This window comes from Populus alba, chromosome 17 (assembly GCF_005239225.2).
Source record: "Populus alba chromosome 17, ASM523922v2, whole genome shotgun sequence".
Lineage (NCBI taxonomy): Eukaryota > Viridiplantae > Streptophyta > Magnoliopsida > Malpighiales > Salicaceae > Populus > Populus alba.
The window spans coordinates 13,655,969-13,673,904 of NC_133300.1; the positions used below are offsets into that span (position 1 = coordinate 13,655,969).

Genomic DNA, 17,936 nt, shown 5'->3' on the forward strand with positions numbered 1-17,936 from the left:
TTCTAATTTTTTTACAATATTCTCTTGGTAAATTGGAATGCAAATGGAGGGAGGAACTTTCGAGGGAAAAAAAAAGGAGAGAAGAAGCATGGGATTATTATGGCACGTGAAAAGATTGTGTCCCATCTAGACGGAGAGAAATTATCTTATAGATCTAAATTAATATCTCAAAATGTGCATTTACTATAATTGATGATTCCTCTAAAATAATGTAAGATTAGGAAAAATTAGAGGACAAAAGCCAAAGAACTAAAGAAAAGAAGGTTCAAAATGCAATTACTAACTTAAATAGATGAAGAATGCTAGATTTGTATGATGTAGTAAGTGAAGTGGGATTTTTTTTTTTATGGAAGATGAGATTTTATCAAGCAACTATTTAGCCATTAAGAGCATGACTAAATTGGAAGAAAAAAAACAAACAAAAATAAAGTTAAAAAGATTTATAATTTAAACATGAACTAAGCAGATTTAACTATCTTCTATATCATATACAAATTAATTAAATATATAAATATATGAAAGAAAAATACCTATAAATATGCAACCAAATCATTTTCTTTATGAACTTATGATCAAATGATCCACTAAATAGTAACTCATTCTATGAATATGTGTAAAAAAAAAAAAAGGAAATCAAAGATATATTGTGAGGTTAAAAAAAAGAGAGAAAAGGTAAAGGAAAAGGGGCTAAAGCTTAAGATGGGTGATTATACTAATAAGTACAAATAAGTTTTTTTTGTTTTACATGTATTTATCTATGAAGATTTTCCTTAAATGCTTGCTGATTTTCTATAATTTATACATAGATCCTAAACTAAGGTTTAAATGAAAACTTCACATTATAATTAATAACTAAAAGTATACTTATGAAAGATTGAACCATGATTTGTTATATTAGAGTAAAAGATGTGTTTGCACTTTATATAATATATAGCTCATGATATTTGAAAAGAGAAAAGCTTATTTTACATGAAATTATAATCTAAATTGTTATTAAATTGTCATACATGCTACACTTTATGCAAATGTCATGTCAATAAAATATTGGAACCAAGAGTCAAAAACTTGCTAAGTTTATGTTTATTGATTCAATCATTCATTAATTTATATTTATTAGTTGGTGATGCATTGATAGGATCCAAGTGAAAATAAAAAGGGAGCTTGAATGACATGCTACCAGCCAAATTGACTTTGGAGTCCTAGTTTGAATTGCAATTTAAATAGGGTTATTATATTTTTTTTATAGGTTAGTTTTGTATATAGATTATTATTCCTGTAAATATATTTTTAATAGTTTTATCCTAGTTTGAATTGATTTCAATTTGATTTTGGTTTTTTTATTTTTTATTTAAATTTAGTTTGATTTTTTTTATAAAAACTAAATTAAACTGAAAATAATCATTTCTATTTTAATGATTTGATTAAAAAAAAAATGTTGTCTTTTTGTGCTAAAGGAAAGTTTCACTACAAAAACAAATGGCTAGGCGAGATTCTTCCATGGTCACCACCACGCACCCAATCCGACTTTTGAAATTTTGCTATATGGTAGAAAATTTGGTTTAAAATATGATTATAGTACACATTTAACATTAATTTGATAGAGGTACACTCATAATTTTATAACATAAATAATATGAAATATTAACACATTTTAAAACTAATTATTAATAAATAAGAAATGAATATTAAAAAAACCCTTAATTTCAATCTTGAGTTAAAAAATGACAAGTTTTTCTTGTAACTTGAAAAGTTAAAATTAAGCTTGGATGCACTAAAACTTTTAAAGAAAAGAGAACTTAAATTAAGTGAGAATTGAACTTATACCACATGCTAGTACTCGCTTGCATAACAAAAGCCTGGACTATAATTTTATTGAAAGTTATTTAAAATAAAGAATATAAAATATTAACATGTTTAAAACTAATTATTAATGAATAAAAATGAATATAAAGAACCCTAAGTTGTGTTTTTACAAACCCAAAATCCTCAATCTTGAGTTGGAAGATTACAAGTTTTTCTTAATTATCAAAGTTGTATTTAAATAAGATTTTATTTTTATAATTCAGGACAAATTGGTTGTTAATGAAAACAACTTTTTTTAATTATGATAAGAAATGAAAAATTAATTTATATATTATAAAATGAGATGGTATATATATATATATTGAAACTATCACATGCTTTCATTTAATATTATCTTTGATATTTTTGACAGTGAAAACTCCAGTTTTTTTTTGTTTGTTTTTGAAAATGGAGTTGAAATTTGACTTAATAAATATAATTATAAGGTTGAATTGTTCAAAGTAGTTTTAATATGTATTCTTTCCTTTTTATAAAGTCCAAAAAATGAAAAGATTTATATTTCTAATCATTAATTTATCCTTTAATCATTAATTTTAAGGTAGATTGGTATGTATGCAAGGATTTTTTTTCAGCCCCCTCCCAATAAATTAATTTTTTAGCCTTAAAAATAGAAAATTTAAAATCCTGGCCCCTCTAAAATTATTTATCTTGTTTGACCCTCACAAACTAAAATTTCTAACACGCAAGCACACATATTTTAATAAAATTTTATTGTAGGGTAGTGCAAGAAATATACTTTTAGGATAACAACTTCCAAGACAATAATACATAAATTTCAAATAACATAGTAAGAAATTAAACATTAAATAATTTATATTATTCATTTAAAATTAGTTATATTTATAGGCAAATATAAAAATATTTTATTAAATAATATAAATTTTTATTAATAAAAAAATAATTAGAAACTTCTAACAAATAACTCATAATTTTATGAGATTTATTATATGAGAATAAAATAATGGTTATTTTTTAAAATATTTTTTTATTTATAATATATTAAATAATTTTTTTTAAAAAATTATTTTTTGTATCATTATATTAAAAAAAATTAAAATCTCGGGGTTTGAAAAAACAGCGCCGCATCTCTTTCTGGCATGTGATGCACCGACAGTCGGATGGTGGTCAGCTTTCGGTGCTTAACATAAACAAAATTAAATGGGAAATTTCAATGGTTAGTTTTGACAACTCGAAAAAAGTTGATAGTCAGCTATGGTAGGAAAGACTAGTGATTTTCAAATCAGAGCACTAACTTATAAAATCATAAAACAAAGGAGTATTTATTAATTTACTCTTCGAGAGAACTAAGTTTAATAAATTTATATTAGCCCCAATATTCCGAAGCGGTTATTGTTATCTTATGATGACGAAATCTAACTGTGATGAGATTTTTAAATCAAAGAAAAGTTGAAAATAAATGAAAATTAGAGGACTGATCTGTAGTTTTCCAAAAACAATAGGCCTTGTATTGTTCACTTTATACAAATTTGCTTGTTAGTATCAATATGATGTTTAACTAGTTAGGCGGTTCCTACTACTCCACGAGCTCACCTTTTATTTTCTTAAAAAGTTAGGTACTGACGCTGACAGGATCTAAAACTATTCAAATCTTTTTTGGGCCCTGCACAGCTAATGACCTAAGATTATTTCGGGTTCTACATAATGTAGGGCTCAAGGATAGTTGGGTTTTGACATGGCCAAACACCATGTATGCACATGGGTGTGTTTATAGAGACAAGACTTAAGCGCCATGTGCGCGCTTTAAGTAGGAGTCCAAGCATCACATGGGTGTAGGGGGTGCAGCCAACCCCCAGGAGCAGCCCAAAAACCACGTGTTTCCGTGTGGTTTTTCTTTAATAGCAATAACAGTTGTTTAAAATTTATTATTGATGATGATAATGATGATGATGATGATAGTAATAGTAAATTTTAGTTTTACTTTTCAAATCAAATCTACAGGTGTTTTTCAATATTAAGAATAATGTTTTTTCTAATTTAGTAATTATTTTTATTAATAATATTAATTATTATAAAAAATAATATTTATAACACAAAAGGTAATATTTTTAATATTAATACTTTTGATTCTAGTAAAAACAATAATATTCATAACACAATTAATACTATTTTTAATTTCAGGAATATTTAGAATGCAAATAACATTTTTTTCTATTAAAAATTTGAATTCTTATAAAAATAATAATATTATAACACAAATAATAATATATTTGACATAAATATGTTGAATTCTAAGAAAAATAATAATATTTTGATATTAATACTTTGAATAATAAGAAAAATAATAATATGTTTTAGATGAATACTTTGTATTGTAAGAAAAATAATAATATTTACAGCGTAAATTATAGTATTTTTTATATTAATACATAGAATTGTTGAATATTTTTTATAATACTACGCCGCAAACTCACTTTTTATTTTTTTTTAAAAAAAAACACCATAAAAATTTATAACATAAATAATAATATGTTTTCAATATTAAAATTAATATTTTATTTGAAATTTATTAATTATTTATTAATAATATTAATTATAATAAAAATAATAATATTTCTGAAACAACTAATAATATTTAAAATTAGATCGTTAAACACGACCTATTGATCTTGTGTCCTGACACCGGACCCATTGGGGTGCGGGCATGGGTTCCGCCTAGCGCAATCCAAGCGCCACGTATGCACTGGGATGTGCCTAACCCTTAAGTAGGCAGCTATGTGTACGCTTGGTCTGCCTAGCACACACGCAGGCAACCTAAGCGCCCAAGGGTGGGCATACCAAGTGTCAGGTGGCTACAGCCCGAGGTGCAGCCATTAGGTGTTGTCTGCCCCACGCCTAGGCCTGGCAGCCAAGCACTAGGTGCTTGCAACCCTCCTGGGTGCGCCTCTAGCTTGGCGCTTGGGTCATGCAGGTTGCAGCCTCTTTACATGCCCCTACCAACAGTGCAGTCCACAGATAAATTACCCATAATCTACAATACTTGCATTATAGTGCAATATACAATGAACAATATTTTATGCTATAGTGAAACATTAATTAGTTTTAGTTATGGTTAATATTCGGAAATTATTTTTTAAAATATTTATTTTAAATGTGTGAATATAAAAAAAGTATGTATAGTACTTGGATATTGTTTTTTAAAGGATTTATTTTAAACGTGTGAATAAAAAAAAAAGTATGTGTAGTACTAAATTCAGACTCCTTTACCTATGTACTGCTTATGAATTATCAGCCATTAGACATGTCTACTGACATGCAACCTGGACCCTCAACCATCATCATCTATCCTTTGCGCTATGTTGGCCAAAATTTATTCATTTTATTGTCTTGATTTGATTAAAATTATTTTAAGAATACTTGTTGCTAAAATGGTTTTCCTTGTTCGTGTTTTTTTTTTTTTTTATGTTGATAATAATAATGTCTATAACGATAACAAATGAGTATGTTTTTTTTTATATTATTATTTTAGTATTTGATGGTAATTGTTGTGATTGTAATGGTAATTTAGATTATGATTAAGGTGGTGGATTTGATTTGGAGAGAATGATGCAAACCTATAATATCTTTTTTATAGGCTTAATTTTTATATAAATTCATCCAAAAATAATTTAATTTGACTTGAAATCCATATTATTTCTCTAGTTTTAGCATAAAAAGGGTGCGAGTAGGCTCCTAATTTATTAAAAAATTTCAATTTTTTTGTATATTTAAAATTCCAACCTCCTTTTGCCTGAAAAAAAAAAGGGTAAATTTTAGGGAATAACTCAAAAAAATTATGACAGTTGCCCTATTTTTACAATGCTTTATAATAAAAAGTTTCGTAAGACTTTAGACAATAAGTTTTGTAAAAAATAATAAAAAGAAATGAGATAAAAGTTTTAGCAAATCAAGAAATGGTTAATTATTTTGAAAATATTTGGAAGTAATGGCTTAAAAGCGTGTTCAAAGAAAAAAGAGATTAGGTTTGAAGGAGAGCTTGAAGGCACATTAAAAATAAAAAAAAACAAGGTTAAAAAGCACATTATTTAAGAAATGAGAACACAAAAGCACACTTAAGAAGAGATAAGGTATAAAGATAGTGCTAGAAAACTTATTATCTAAAATACGAGAACACAAAAATGCATTAAAAAAAAATGAGATATAAAGATAGAGCTAGATAACATACCATAAGATTTTTAGTAATTCTCCCTTTTAAACTATAAAGGCAAATTGACAAGAAAAAAGTTGTGATGTGTTTTAAAAGGCAAACCCATAATATCTTAACAGATTTTTTTTTTTTATGGTAACTAATGCTAGTTAATGAAATTAAAATATAGAATAATATAAATTACAACAAGATATAAAATATGAAAAATTATATGTAATCTCCTATTGTATGATTTTTTTATTTTATTTTTTTTCCTCATTTTTAGAAAATTACACTTTAAATTCTTATTCCATAAATATTTTTAAATTTAATGAAATGAATAAATTATCCTCCTTCGTAATATATAAAAACACTCACAAATAACACATAGCACACTCTCTTCCATAGAGTCATGAGTTGCCTCTTTCCTTTTATTCTTTATATATTTTATTTTATTTATTTATATCAACTCTAAATGAATTCAATTGAAGCTTACAGTGAAGCCCCAAATCCCCTAAATGAAGACATTAACTTTACCAGACTGCATAATTTTCATCCTGCTTTTGCTAGATGGATTGTCTCTAGGGCGAGATGCTGAAGACACTTGCAGCGATCGATTACCTTTTTCTAGACAGAGGCGGCGCCTCTCTCTTTAACGACATTGCTCGGAAATACGGTATAATCATATTTTTTAAAATTTTAATATTTTTTTTATTAATATTTTAATATTATTTTGATATGTAAATTTTAAAAATAATTTTTAAATAATAATAATAAAATATTATTTTAATATATTTTTAAACAAAAAATATTTTAAACCATAATTGCTATTACAAATCTATATATATATATATGAGTTGCGACCCAATTCTCTACCCATTGAGTGTGGTCAATTTCTTTAATGATTTTCCAAATCTATAATGGGTGTTCTTTTATTGTTTGTTTAATATAAAATTATTTAAAAGATAAGATAATTATTTCTAAAATATTTTTGGTTTGGAAATGTATTAAAATAATATATATTTTTTATTTTTTTAAAAATTATTTTTAATATTAATATATTAAAATGATATGAAAATATCAAAAAATATATTAATTTAAAATAAATAAATAAATTTTAAAATTTTCAAAAATATTTTTAAAAATATACCCAAGACTTTTTATTGTATGGTATAAGAATTTTTTAAGAGATGGGCTTGATTTCGAGACAACATAAATAATTGTTACCATGATTATTGTTTTATTATATTTCATGAAAGTTTGATTTCATTGCATACGCTATTAGTAAATGGATGCCATTTACTGGAGGGAAAAGTTTTTTTTTTTTTCAAATATATAATTTGAAAAACAATATGATTGTAATTTTCCCTATAAAATATAATCTCTGAAAAATTAATATGTAAAGTGTTGCCCATTCAAATTATTTAATGTTTGTAGTAATTTTCTTATATATAAAAACACTTTCTTATAAAAATATAATAATTTTAGTCGTCAGTCTTTGAGTTCAAACTTACTTGTTTAAAAGTGTGGTTATAATTATTTTTTAAAGTATTTTTTTACTTATAAAAGTATCTAAATAATATATATTTTTTTTATTTTTTAAAAATTATTTTTGATATCAATGTATAAAAATGATCTAAAAATACTAAAAAATTATTAATTTGAAATAAAAAAATAAAAATATTTATTTTTTTAAATATTTTTAAAACACAAAAACAAAAGCAATGTGAAAATGCAATACAATCTATAGTACCATACTTTTACTGTTTTGTGTTTTTTTTTGGGTTGTAAAGCCTATTTGGTATTTAATATTATTGTAGTGATTTTTTATTAAAATATTTTTATTTACAAATATATTAAAAAAATATAATTTTAAAAAATATTTTTGATATTAGCATATGAAAAAAATTTAAAATTTAAAATTTAAAATTTAAAATTTAAACATTTAATCTAAAATAAAAAATAAAATTATTTTTTTCAAAAATATTTTTAAAACAAACTCTTATCTTATTAGAATCATTATATATTAGTAAAGTTACTCCAACTTAAAAATGTAGTTCTATGGGTATTATACACAATTTTTGTTTCTATTTTAAGTGTTTTTAAAAATATTTTTGATTTGAAAAATATTAAATTTATATATTTTTAATATTTTTTAAAATTTTGATATGCAATAAAAAAATTTTTTAATTTTTTTAATATAATTTAAAATAAAAAATCATTTAAAAAAAAATTCTGCAAACATTAACGGCTCGCTCCGTAAAGAGGATAATATAGATTTGCCGATGTCCCCAAAAGAATCCTCACGTGCCTTTTACTTGACGTGGCACATATCAATTGGTTTTCCTTACGTCCTCCTCCCTTAGTCTCCCGATCACCATCGCCACCAACACTACTGTCAAATTATTAAAATATAGAAACGAAAGAGAAACGAAATTTTAATCTTAGAAAACAATGGTAGAGGAAAGCAGTGGTAGGATTCCTACAGATGATTCGACGGCAAACTCGGATACATCATCATCACAATCCAGGCAAAGGTAACCCATAACTGTTGCTTCAAAAACCTTAAATTAAAAAAAAAGTAATTAACAGAAAAAACCTAAATTCTCAACAATTGTTTTTGCTTGGTTATTGATTATGATGTGTTTAGGGTTTATTTCATTATCATTGTTGCTCTAAAGGGTGTTTTTTTTCTTTTTTTGTTCTGTTTAGTGTTTATATATATCTGCTGGGTTGCAATTGGAGTCAAGATTGGAAAATTTATGGATTTTTAGGGGCTGTTCCAGTTATGATTTTTTTGGGAAAAAAACCAAATGGGGTTTGAAGAAAAAGAATAAGCTGTATTATGGTTGAAAAAAGAAAGCTCTTTTCCTTTTCGTTTTCTCTTTATAGGAATGTAGGGAAATGATGGAGTATTGTAGATTAGATCGTGGTGAAGTTGTTTGGATTTACAAGTATTCACTTAACGGAGCCATTAATGGGGTCTTTAGAAAGTTGTGTTGAGAAAGCTGTTATTGTGACTGTTATTTCCTTAGTTGATAAGATGGCGCTGATTTTTGTTTATTGATACATGAAAAAACTCATGGTTGGTGGCTGTGATGAACTCATCTTGTAGCATATGTTGCAGGAGAAAGAGAAAGTGGGATCAGCCTGCGGAGTCACTGGTTTCAGCTGGAGTTCCAGTATCTGATGCTGTACAATTAAGCAATGTGGGGTCTCTTGTTGGGATCTCGTTACCAGGGGCTGCTTCAGTTTCTGGTGTGCTTTTAACAAATCCACAAATTTCTATTGTTCCGCCTATGTTTCTGGTGCCTTCGATGCCACAAAATACTGCTGCTGTGGTCCCAAAACAAAATCAAGTGAGATACTTTATTGTTATCTTGCTTACAACACTGTTTATGAGGGTTATAACCAATAAGTAATGCTGTTATTGAATTTGTTAGTAAATGTTGTTTAGTTAACATTTTTATATTATCTCATTAAAAATTTAAATTAATTTTGTTGTGCTTCTTTTTGTTTAAGTATATGGTCACACATTCTCAATTTATGTATGTGCTTGTGTGTGTGTTTTCTTTTTTAAAATATTTTTCTTGTGTTCAGCCTAAGGTTCAGGATGAGTTAATTATAGCACGAGAAATTGTTATAAATGATGCAGAGTCCTCTGTTCGCTACAAGCTTACAAAGCGGCAGACACAGGAAGAAGTAAGTCTTTCAAAATTGGTTTGCCTGGGTGAAAGATGTTGATTTTTTTTCATTAATGGTCAAGAACATAATTTCTCTGTGCCATCAAGAATTGATAAGAGTTTTCCCTTACCTTTCAGATTCAGAAATTCACTGGTGCTGTGGTGATAACTAGGTTAGTAGGTCCTTGAAGTTGTATGAGGGATTTGTATAAGGCCTTTCTTTCTGTCTATTTTATGAGCATGCTTAACTTCCTTTATAGGGGCAAGTATCGTCCACCAAATGCACCGCCAGATGGTGAAAAGCCATTATATCTTCACATATCCGCGGCTGCTCACGTAAGTATAATATAGTATTCATAGGCATACACAGTCAGTAATTTGTTAGTCATCAGCTGGAGCTTTAGTTATGCCGGGTGATTACTTTTTTTCTTGACCCTAGACTTCATGAATTGTCATATAGGTCCGTGACAGATTTACTACAGATAACAATTGAGATTATATTTCATCATGTTTATGGAAGATACGTTGCAACTATTCTGGTTCAGTTTTATACTTGACCTCTTCTTCTGCTAGTCCTATGAGCTTAAACATTTAACGGTTCTGACTATATTTTTCTTTATAAGATGAATGTAAAAGTGGATCACTATTTATTTTCAGAAATCCAATGCTGGTTTTACATATCTTACCCAGTGGCAACTGGATAACTTAAATTTTATAGGTTAAAGTTTTGAAATGATTGTATTAGGATCTCTGAAGGACAGGACACCTTTGAATGCTCTTTGTATCACAATTCCCATAATATATAATTTCTTAGTCTATGAAAATATTACTTAAACTGGATTTTGATTTCATGGAATAAAAAATGGATTATCTGTGCAGTTAAAAGATACTGCAGAACGGATTTTGGCAGTTGATCGGGCAGCAGCCATGGTTGATGAAATGCTGAAACAGGGTCAGAGCTCACAGCCTGCTTCTTGCATTATACAAATGCCTGCAGTTAATGGAGTAAAGGTATAGATTACTAGTACTGCTAGTTTATTAAGCTATGAGCTTCACATAACTGTCATGGCATAGAAATGTCTTAACCAAATAAGTTGTCTGATCAGGCGCTAAGTACGTGTGTGTTTTTGGGCTTTGACACAGACCCAACATTGAATATTGCTGCTCGAATTCGTGGACCAAATGTGAGTTTTTCTATTCTTTGCAAGCCTTGTCATATGATGACTTGGATTTTGCAGGGTTACTTGTATGCTCTTTTCATATTCAGACTTGGATGTCTGTAGTATCAACTGCATTGTATCATTTTATGGGTTAATTCTTTGTACATATTTCATCTAGATTATAGTTCAGTAATAAATCAAGGTAAACTGGGTATACATGGTACTAAAATCTGTCTTGCCTTTCTCTCTTCTGGTTTAAGCTATGCCTTATTGTTTGACTCATTATTTTCATTTTTATTGTCAAAAATGAACATGAGGGATTCTAATGTTTGAAGCTTCTCTCACATCTCCATACCATTGGGAGAGCTTGTTTTGTGTTGGTGGTGTTTTGGTTTTGTACATGCAGGACCAGTACATAAGTCATATTATGAATGAAACAGGGGTTACAGTCGTACTAAGAGGGCGTGGTTCTGGAAACTGTGAAAGCCAAAGTACCGGAGGTACTTTTTAAGTGCATGTATGATGTAATATAACCTTTGTGCAAGTAATTGTATTATTAATTTGCATGTTGTGGCCTTCTCTTTCATTTTGTTACAGAATCGCAGCTACCACTTCATTTATTTTTGTCTGCTAGTAATCCAAAAGGTCTTGAAGATGCAAAACGTTTATCTGAAAACCTTCTGGATACAATCAGTTTAGAGTGTGGTGCTTCCAGGTAATCAAGCTTGTTTATCTATTGTGTGTCTACACTGCATCCCATGGGCTTCTATGAATTCTGCTTCTTCAAAATGAGATGTGTAAAATATAATTCTGCTGCTTCATTTTGGAAGAATTATACACTGTTCTGTTTTGTAAAATTATACTCTTCAACTAGTTTGGGATTAAGGCTTTGTTATTGTTTTTGATACATTGCTCTGTTTAGCAAAATTTGTTTAGCTTTCATTGGATTGGAATTACATGTAGTCTGTAGATTGTAGAATGAAAAATTGCTGTCTCTCACCTCTATGTATTTTATTCATTTTCTGCCATAGATCTCATCAGTCTTTGCTCTTGTAATATATTCAGTTTTTATTAACAAATGTGCTCATAAATTCTTCAGTCGACCTTTTATCCCGGTCTTCTTATTTCATGTGAGGGCTAACCTTTTCATCTTTCCAACTGTTGCAGGGCTTCGTCATGTAAAGTTTATAATGCTGTCCCACCACCGCAGACATTAACTGGAGCTCATGCTGCTGGGATTGAGCACAAACTAAATACAAGTGCAGTCACTGGATTGATGCTACCAACAATGAGCTCTACTCCACCTATTCCTGCTTCTTTGGTTTCAGTTTCTGGGGTTGCTACTGTCTGTTCCCAAGGGACTGTATCACAGTCTGGGGCAATGTTGAGCTGTGGGCAACCCCAGCCAAGTGTGGCTGGTTATTCCCAGCCTTTTGTAACGGGAGGAACGAGCTATAGTGGATATGGTGGTATATATCCTCAAGCCACACCTTTGCAACAAGTTGCCCAAGTCCTTAGGCAGCCACCTTCCCCCATCCCTTCTACAGTTTCTCCTACAACGTCTATAGCAAATGCAGCACCAAATTCAGGAATGAACTCTATTGCTGAAAAGGAGAAACGACCTACACAGAAGCGGAAGTTTCAGGAAATACCAGTTGGTTCGAAGGGTCCTGCAAAACTTCATCAGGTATCTGTGCACTTTTTTCTTTAATCATGCTTGTCTTAATAATAATAATAATAATATATTAATAATTTAATAAATTTAAAAAGGATCATAATATGCCAGAAGGTAATATATATATATATTTGTGTGTGTGTGTGTTATTGATGGGCAATTATAAGTTTTTTTCTGGAATATGGCTGAGCTTTTTAGACGACTGCCTTGGAATTAAATCTTGGAATGAATATTGTTTGCTCTGTGTTATATAAGCTTTTGTATGAGCACATGATAGTGAAGGGGGTTTACCTGCACTATTTGTCTTATGTCATCCTGTTGTTAAAATCCTTCAGAGTGGGATTACCATGTACTTTCTTCGAAAATTTAAGCAGAAATAGTTATTATTTCCTTAAGGAGGCAGCAGGGGGGAATTGCTGCCTGCCAATTCTGGTGTCAGTTGTATTGCATGGTGCTAGGGGTTTTATTTTTGGAAAGTCTTTAAGCATTTTGTCTCGTAGAAAACAAGTGGCAATTTGGTAACAAGATTTGAATATTCAATTGTTTCAAAAAATAGTTTATAATTTATTAATCTTAGCCCAACAGGTTCTTGGTATCTTGACTATAAGAGTATCATTAATTTTTTTATTCTGTAGTGTTGGATGGTAGTTCTTTATGATCATATAAGAGGAAAATCTTCTGGCTGGAGTTCAGTGGACTTCATGGTTAATTTAAATTCATGAATTGTCATATCTGCATATCTTATTTTTACTGGCCAGTCAGTGGTCACATGGTAGAGCAGATTGTCCTTATATGAGGTCAGAAACTTTGAAGACGGTAGAATTTCTCTGTTTTTATTGATTTAGTATTTTGAAACCTGAATGTGAAAATGTATCAAGTTTTTGTTTGCCAGTTTCATGTTTTCTATATTGCTTTATTAGAAAGCGTAATTTGCTGGATAATCCTTATTTGTGAGAACTTGCACTGCTCGTTGTACCATTGAAGTGCCCTTGCCTCGAAGCAGCAAGAATTAAATTAACATGGAGAAAAATTAGAATTTGTAATTTTAGTGCTGATTAGATACTGTCTGTTTCATAAAGCTAAGTACAATTTTGCTTGTGTAGAGAGAAATATGAAGTTGCAGTTTCTAGTTTCATGTGCACATGCTGCCAAGTCAGTCCAAAATGTTGGACTTTTTAACATTTGTGAAGGAGCATGTGAGGCATTCACTAGTTGCTTGGTTCTGTTGTAACTGAGCAGCCCCTCATTTGTTACTAAGTTTGGCTTGCTGGATGTTGGGGCAAGGTTAAAGAATTCCCTCTATTGCGGGGGTTATGGGTTATTTGTTTGGGTGTTGTTTGAGTTATTATTTTCATAATCAATGCTCAGTTTTCTTGGTTTGCAATCTGATGAATTTTTTTTTTTTTTTTTTATCATTATCATTATTTAATGTAAAGCATGAAAAAATTGACGATTGATTGGTTGTCAGTGGACTGATGTATGTGTCCTTGTTGGGTAACTTTTTTTTTTCTAATAAAGCATGAACTTCAGTATGGCTTAACACTTTATTGATTTTAATTTTTTTTATGTTTCAATTTTGTACAATATTTTTGTATTTTAAGCTGACTTTACTGCTTGATATTCCAGGTATTTTCTCTGACCTTCTAAGAAGCTAACAGGCTGATACCAGACCTCTCTGTTAGGGCCATTGGTTTGTATGTTTCACAGGGGTTTCCAGTTTTGGAGGCACTCAGAAATGGACCAATTCAGAGCCATTATCAGACTGATAAATTTTGTGATTGGTTACATGCTATACTTAGTCCTCTATAGTATGTCTCTTTTAGAACACTTGTTATATCTGATGCCTGGTATCTTCACAGGATGTGCCTCATGCATGTCTGCTGATTTTTCTTGGAGAAGACATTCTGAAATCCAGCTTTATAAAATTGTCACCAGGATTCTGTGGTGGCAGAAACTGTTCTTTCGAAGATAATTTACCAATTCAAGTTCCAAGGCTTGCTTTATCACCAAATAGAAATTGCATTAAATGCAGAAATGAATAAGTAAAAAAATGAGAAAGTAGGGGAAAATTGCAGCCAATGCCGTATTCTGTTGTCATTCTCAAAATTGACCAGGTGTCAAATCTCTTTACCAGGAGAAACATTGGCTTTGGTGTTGGCTGGAATTACTTAAACAAGTTTTATCAGCCTCACTGAACACCCAAACGTGTGTTCAATGCAATAGGAAATCATAGCCCATGTAACACCATGCCTTTAGATATTTGCTCCAATCTCATTCAACACTTACCTTTATGGTGCATAAGGTTGACTTTTGCATTGTATATAATTGTGTTTTGAGATTCCACATGTTTTATCTCTATGTAATTGATATTGAGAAATTTGGCTTGCTTATTTCCTTTCTAACTCATTACAGGGATCAGAATTGTCCAAGTCTGGTAAATCGCTGCAGGCAGATTTGGGTGTTAGAAATATCTCAACTATGCCAGCTCCAAAAAAGTTGGTCCACCCATCATCATCCAATGGAATGCCACCCCCTCCTCCACGAGCCATGCCTCCACCCCCACCTCCACCAAAGTTCACTTCATCAACTCCAGCTGCAAGACTGCAAGACAATAACAATTTTTGGAATAAAACCATGTCTGATGCTGTTCCTGGTATGTTTAGAATTCATCAGCTGTCTATTTTTTTTTCAGCCAGCATGTACAATGCTACACGATGAAGGAACAAAAACTAACTTTAGATTCAGCCTATAAATAACCATTCATGCTTTCTTCATCAACCTGCATCAAAACATTAGTGGGAAAAAAACTAGAGAGTTGAACCGTATGTTGCCCACTTTGGAGTTGAGATAATTTCTTACCTGGTTTTATTCACAGATCTGCTCACTTCTTTATCTTAACCTGTTTAGTTGTTTCAGATACTTTAGTCAAACTGATGGAATATGGCGAAGAAGATGACGATCCTGAGGATACCAGTGAAGAATCCCCAAATGGGAAGTCCAGTGTCGTGGCAGTTCGAAAACCATTTTGGGCTTTATGACCAGTACTTGTGCTGTGGATTATTGCCAATGAGCAGTGATCATTTCCAACATGTGCCAACCATGTGTTCGGAGATTCTGAAGTTCAAAACGTTGTATTGATTTAGTTAGTTGACATAAGTAACGGTAGGGATATAAAATGTTTTGGGGTGCGGGAATTGATTGTTGGCACAGTATTGGGAAGTTCTGAATCTCTTTGGCTTGGTTCTTTGCGGCTGGTGTTTTAGGGCAAGGAGAGATTAACGTCGTCATAATTTGGGTGTAGATGTACAGTAATAGTTCCTTGTTTGCAAGTCCATATTGTTATTTCAGGGCGGCTCATCCCTTTGTTGAAAGCAGGTGGTGAAAATTAGCAAGTGCCCTACAAAAACATGGATGAGTTTGGAATTCATCTGACTGCCAAAATTTAATAAAAAAGATATAAGAAAAAAAAAAAAAAGAAAGCAAGAAGATGCTTTTGCTTTTTTGGCCTATTATGCCAAACTCAATTGCCTTTTCTTATTTTTACTACTTCACGATAATTAAATTCATGATATGTACCCACAACAGAGGAGCCGCCGCATTTAGGTGTGTGCACCGCCGCATTTAGGAGGTGAGAGGTGTGTGCAGCTCTCTCTGACCTCAAAAGGCCACTTCTTTTTATGTCTTCAGAAGTCAGAATTGCTGAGGAATGGGAGGCAGTGCATGTAGATGGAGGTGTCTCCGCCAAACAAGTTTTCTTTTCCTTCTTTGCCTCTCTTTTTCCTCTCTGCTTTCTCGATTTCTTTGCCTGGTTTCCTCGTTGTTACAAAGAATGTTATATTTTTTTTTTCAAGCCCAATTTCAGTTCCTCTATTTCCAATCATTTGTTAAACAAAAAATCAAAACTAATTTTTGCAAATTGAGCGCCAACGCAACATTAGGAAAAATTTCAGTTTCTCGGGATGATGGCATTCACGAATGCAAGAAATGTTGTTGCCCTTGCAGAGTCAGCCAACATCCCGAGAAACTCACGGCAGTCCATTCTAGGTCAAGAACTATCCTCAGTTGAGTATAAAGAATCTATATCTGGAAGAAGATCTACTAGGGCCATGTACATGTCAAGAATAGGGGACAACTTTCCTGGTTCATGGAGACCAACAGATTTGGCTTTGCCAAAATTCAATAGCTGCAACATTGAAGCCTCAGCAAAACAGACAAAGCTAACTGTTCCAAGCTCCCCAGAAATTTGTTGCCTTTGCTCACTAGCAAGACACACGAACAAATGTTTCCTGTGTCTTGATCTTGGATTTTAAGCTCTGGAATTCCGATTTCAGCATATCTTCAATGCTAAGTTTCTCCATTTCAAGAATAGACAGACACTCATCCAAGGCATCCCTTCGAACGCTAATATATGTCTGCGAACATTCAGAACAATTCCTCAAGCCTTTCCATTAACCATTTTGAAGAACAATGTGAGCTCTCCTTAACAGCATTCTTTTCTCCACCGCCTATATTCAAGCGCAAATTCTCCAGCCTTTCAGTCAACTTTCAGGCTTCATCAAGACGCGAGTCCTGGATGGTAGACTGATCTGCCTCCCAACTCATAACCTTCTCCTGAATAACATTTATCCATCCTTCAATCTCCCTGATTGCTTCATCTTCATTTTCACCAATTGTGGTTATGAAATCGAGAAATGGTGAGACTAAGGCTGCCTTTGTGATACACAATTTTTCATTTACACTTCATAAAATGTCAATAAATGCCTCCATAAAATTCGATAGCTTTTCCACTTCATAATTCCAAGCAAAACCAATTCTTTGTTGCGTCCCTTCACAGCCACCTTCTCCCCTGCAACAAACACCCCCCAGAAAGAGAGAGAGAGAGAGAGAGGAGAGAGAGAGAGAGAGAGCAAGTTAGCAAGTTGACACCTCAACATAATGTTAAAATAATATATTTTTATTTTTTAAAAGTTATTTTCGATATTAAAACATTAAAATAACATAAAAGCAGCAACAATAATAATAATTTAAAATAAAAAAAATTAATTTATTTTAAAAAACATAATAGCAAACCATTTATATAGAGATTGGTTATTTGGCTTCATTTTGTTGCTTGCGGCATGATTTTTCTTGTAATATTTCTTTTTGTACTTTCCATAATCCTGATGCTTGGCTGGTAGGGATCCTTTAGCAATACGATATTGTCTCATAAGACTCCATTGCTCTTGAGCTTGCAAGGCATTAATAGTTCTGCCAGGTTAATCCTGGATAAATCCTTTGTGTTTTGTAAGGTGATTGTAAATGCTTCATATCTTTCACGCACATTTACAAAGATTTTTTCTACAATTCTAGAATCAATAAATTTTGTTGCCAAGTAACCTTGTCTTGTTAACAATGCCAAGCAATTTGTCTGA

The 17,936-nt window shown here is 30.9% G+C and overlaps 1 protein-coding gene across 4 annotated transcripts; it reads left to right on the forward strand.

Moving 5' to 3' along the window:
* Positions 1-8,371: 8,371 nt before the first annotated feature.
* Positions 8,372-15,872, forward strand: LOC118060381 (protein RIK). 4 transcript variants are annotated; one of them, XR_012168385.1, is made up of 12 exons: positions 8,372-8,544; positions 9,135-9,366; positions 9,608-9,709; positions 9,829-9,863; positions 9,951-10,026; positions 10,570-10,701; positions 10,797-10,874; positions 11,257-11,350; positions 11,448-11,565; positions 12,018-12,537; positions 14,152-14,333; positions 14,938-15,098. XR_012168385.1 is itself a non-coding variant. In XM_035073599.2 (12 exons), exons 1-12 carry the CDS (start codon positions 8,462-8,464, stop codon positions 15,561-15,563), a joined length of 1,833 nt encoding a protein of 610 aa, XP_034929490.1. In that variant the 5' UTR covers positions 8,379-8,461; the 3' UTR covers positions 15,564-15,872. The 4 variants fall into 4 exon arrangements, 2 of the variants coding, with proteins under 2 accessions (XP_034929490.1, XP_034929489.1); XR_004689447.2 differs by having other exon boundaries at positions 14,152-14,306; XM_035073599.2 differs by lacking the exon at positions 14,152-14,333 and adding an exon at positions 15,442-15,872 and having other exon boundaries at positions 8,379-8,544; positions 14,938-15,178.
* Positions 15,873-17,936: the final 2,064 nt, after the last annotated feature.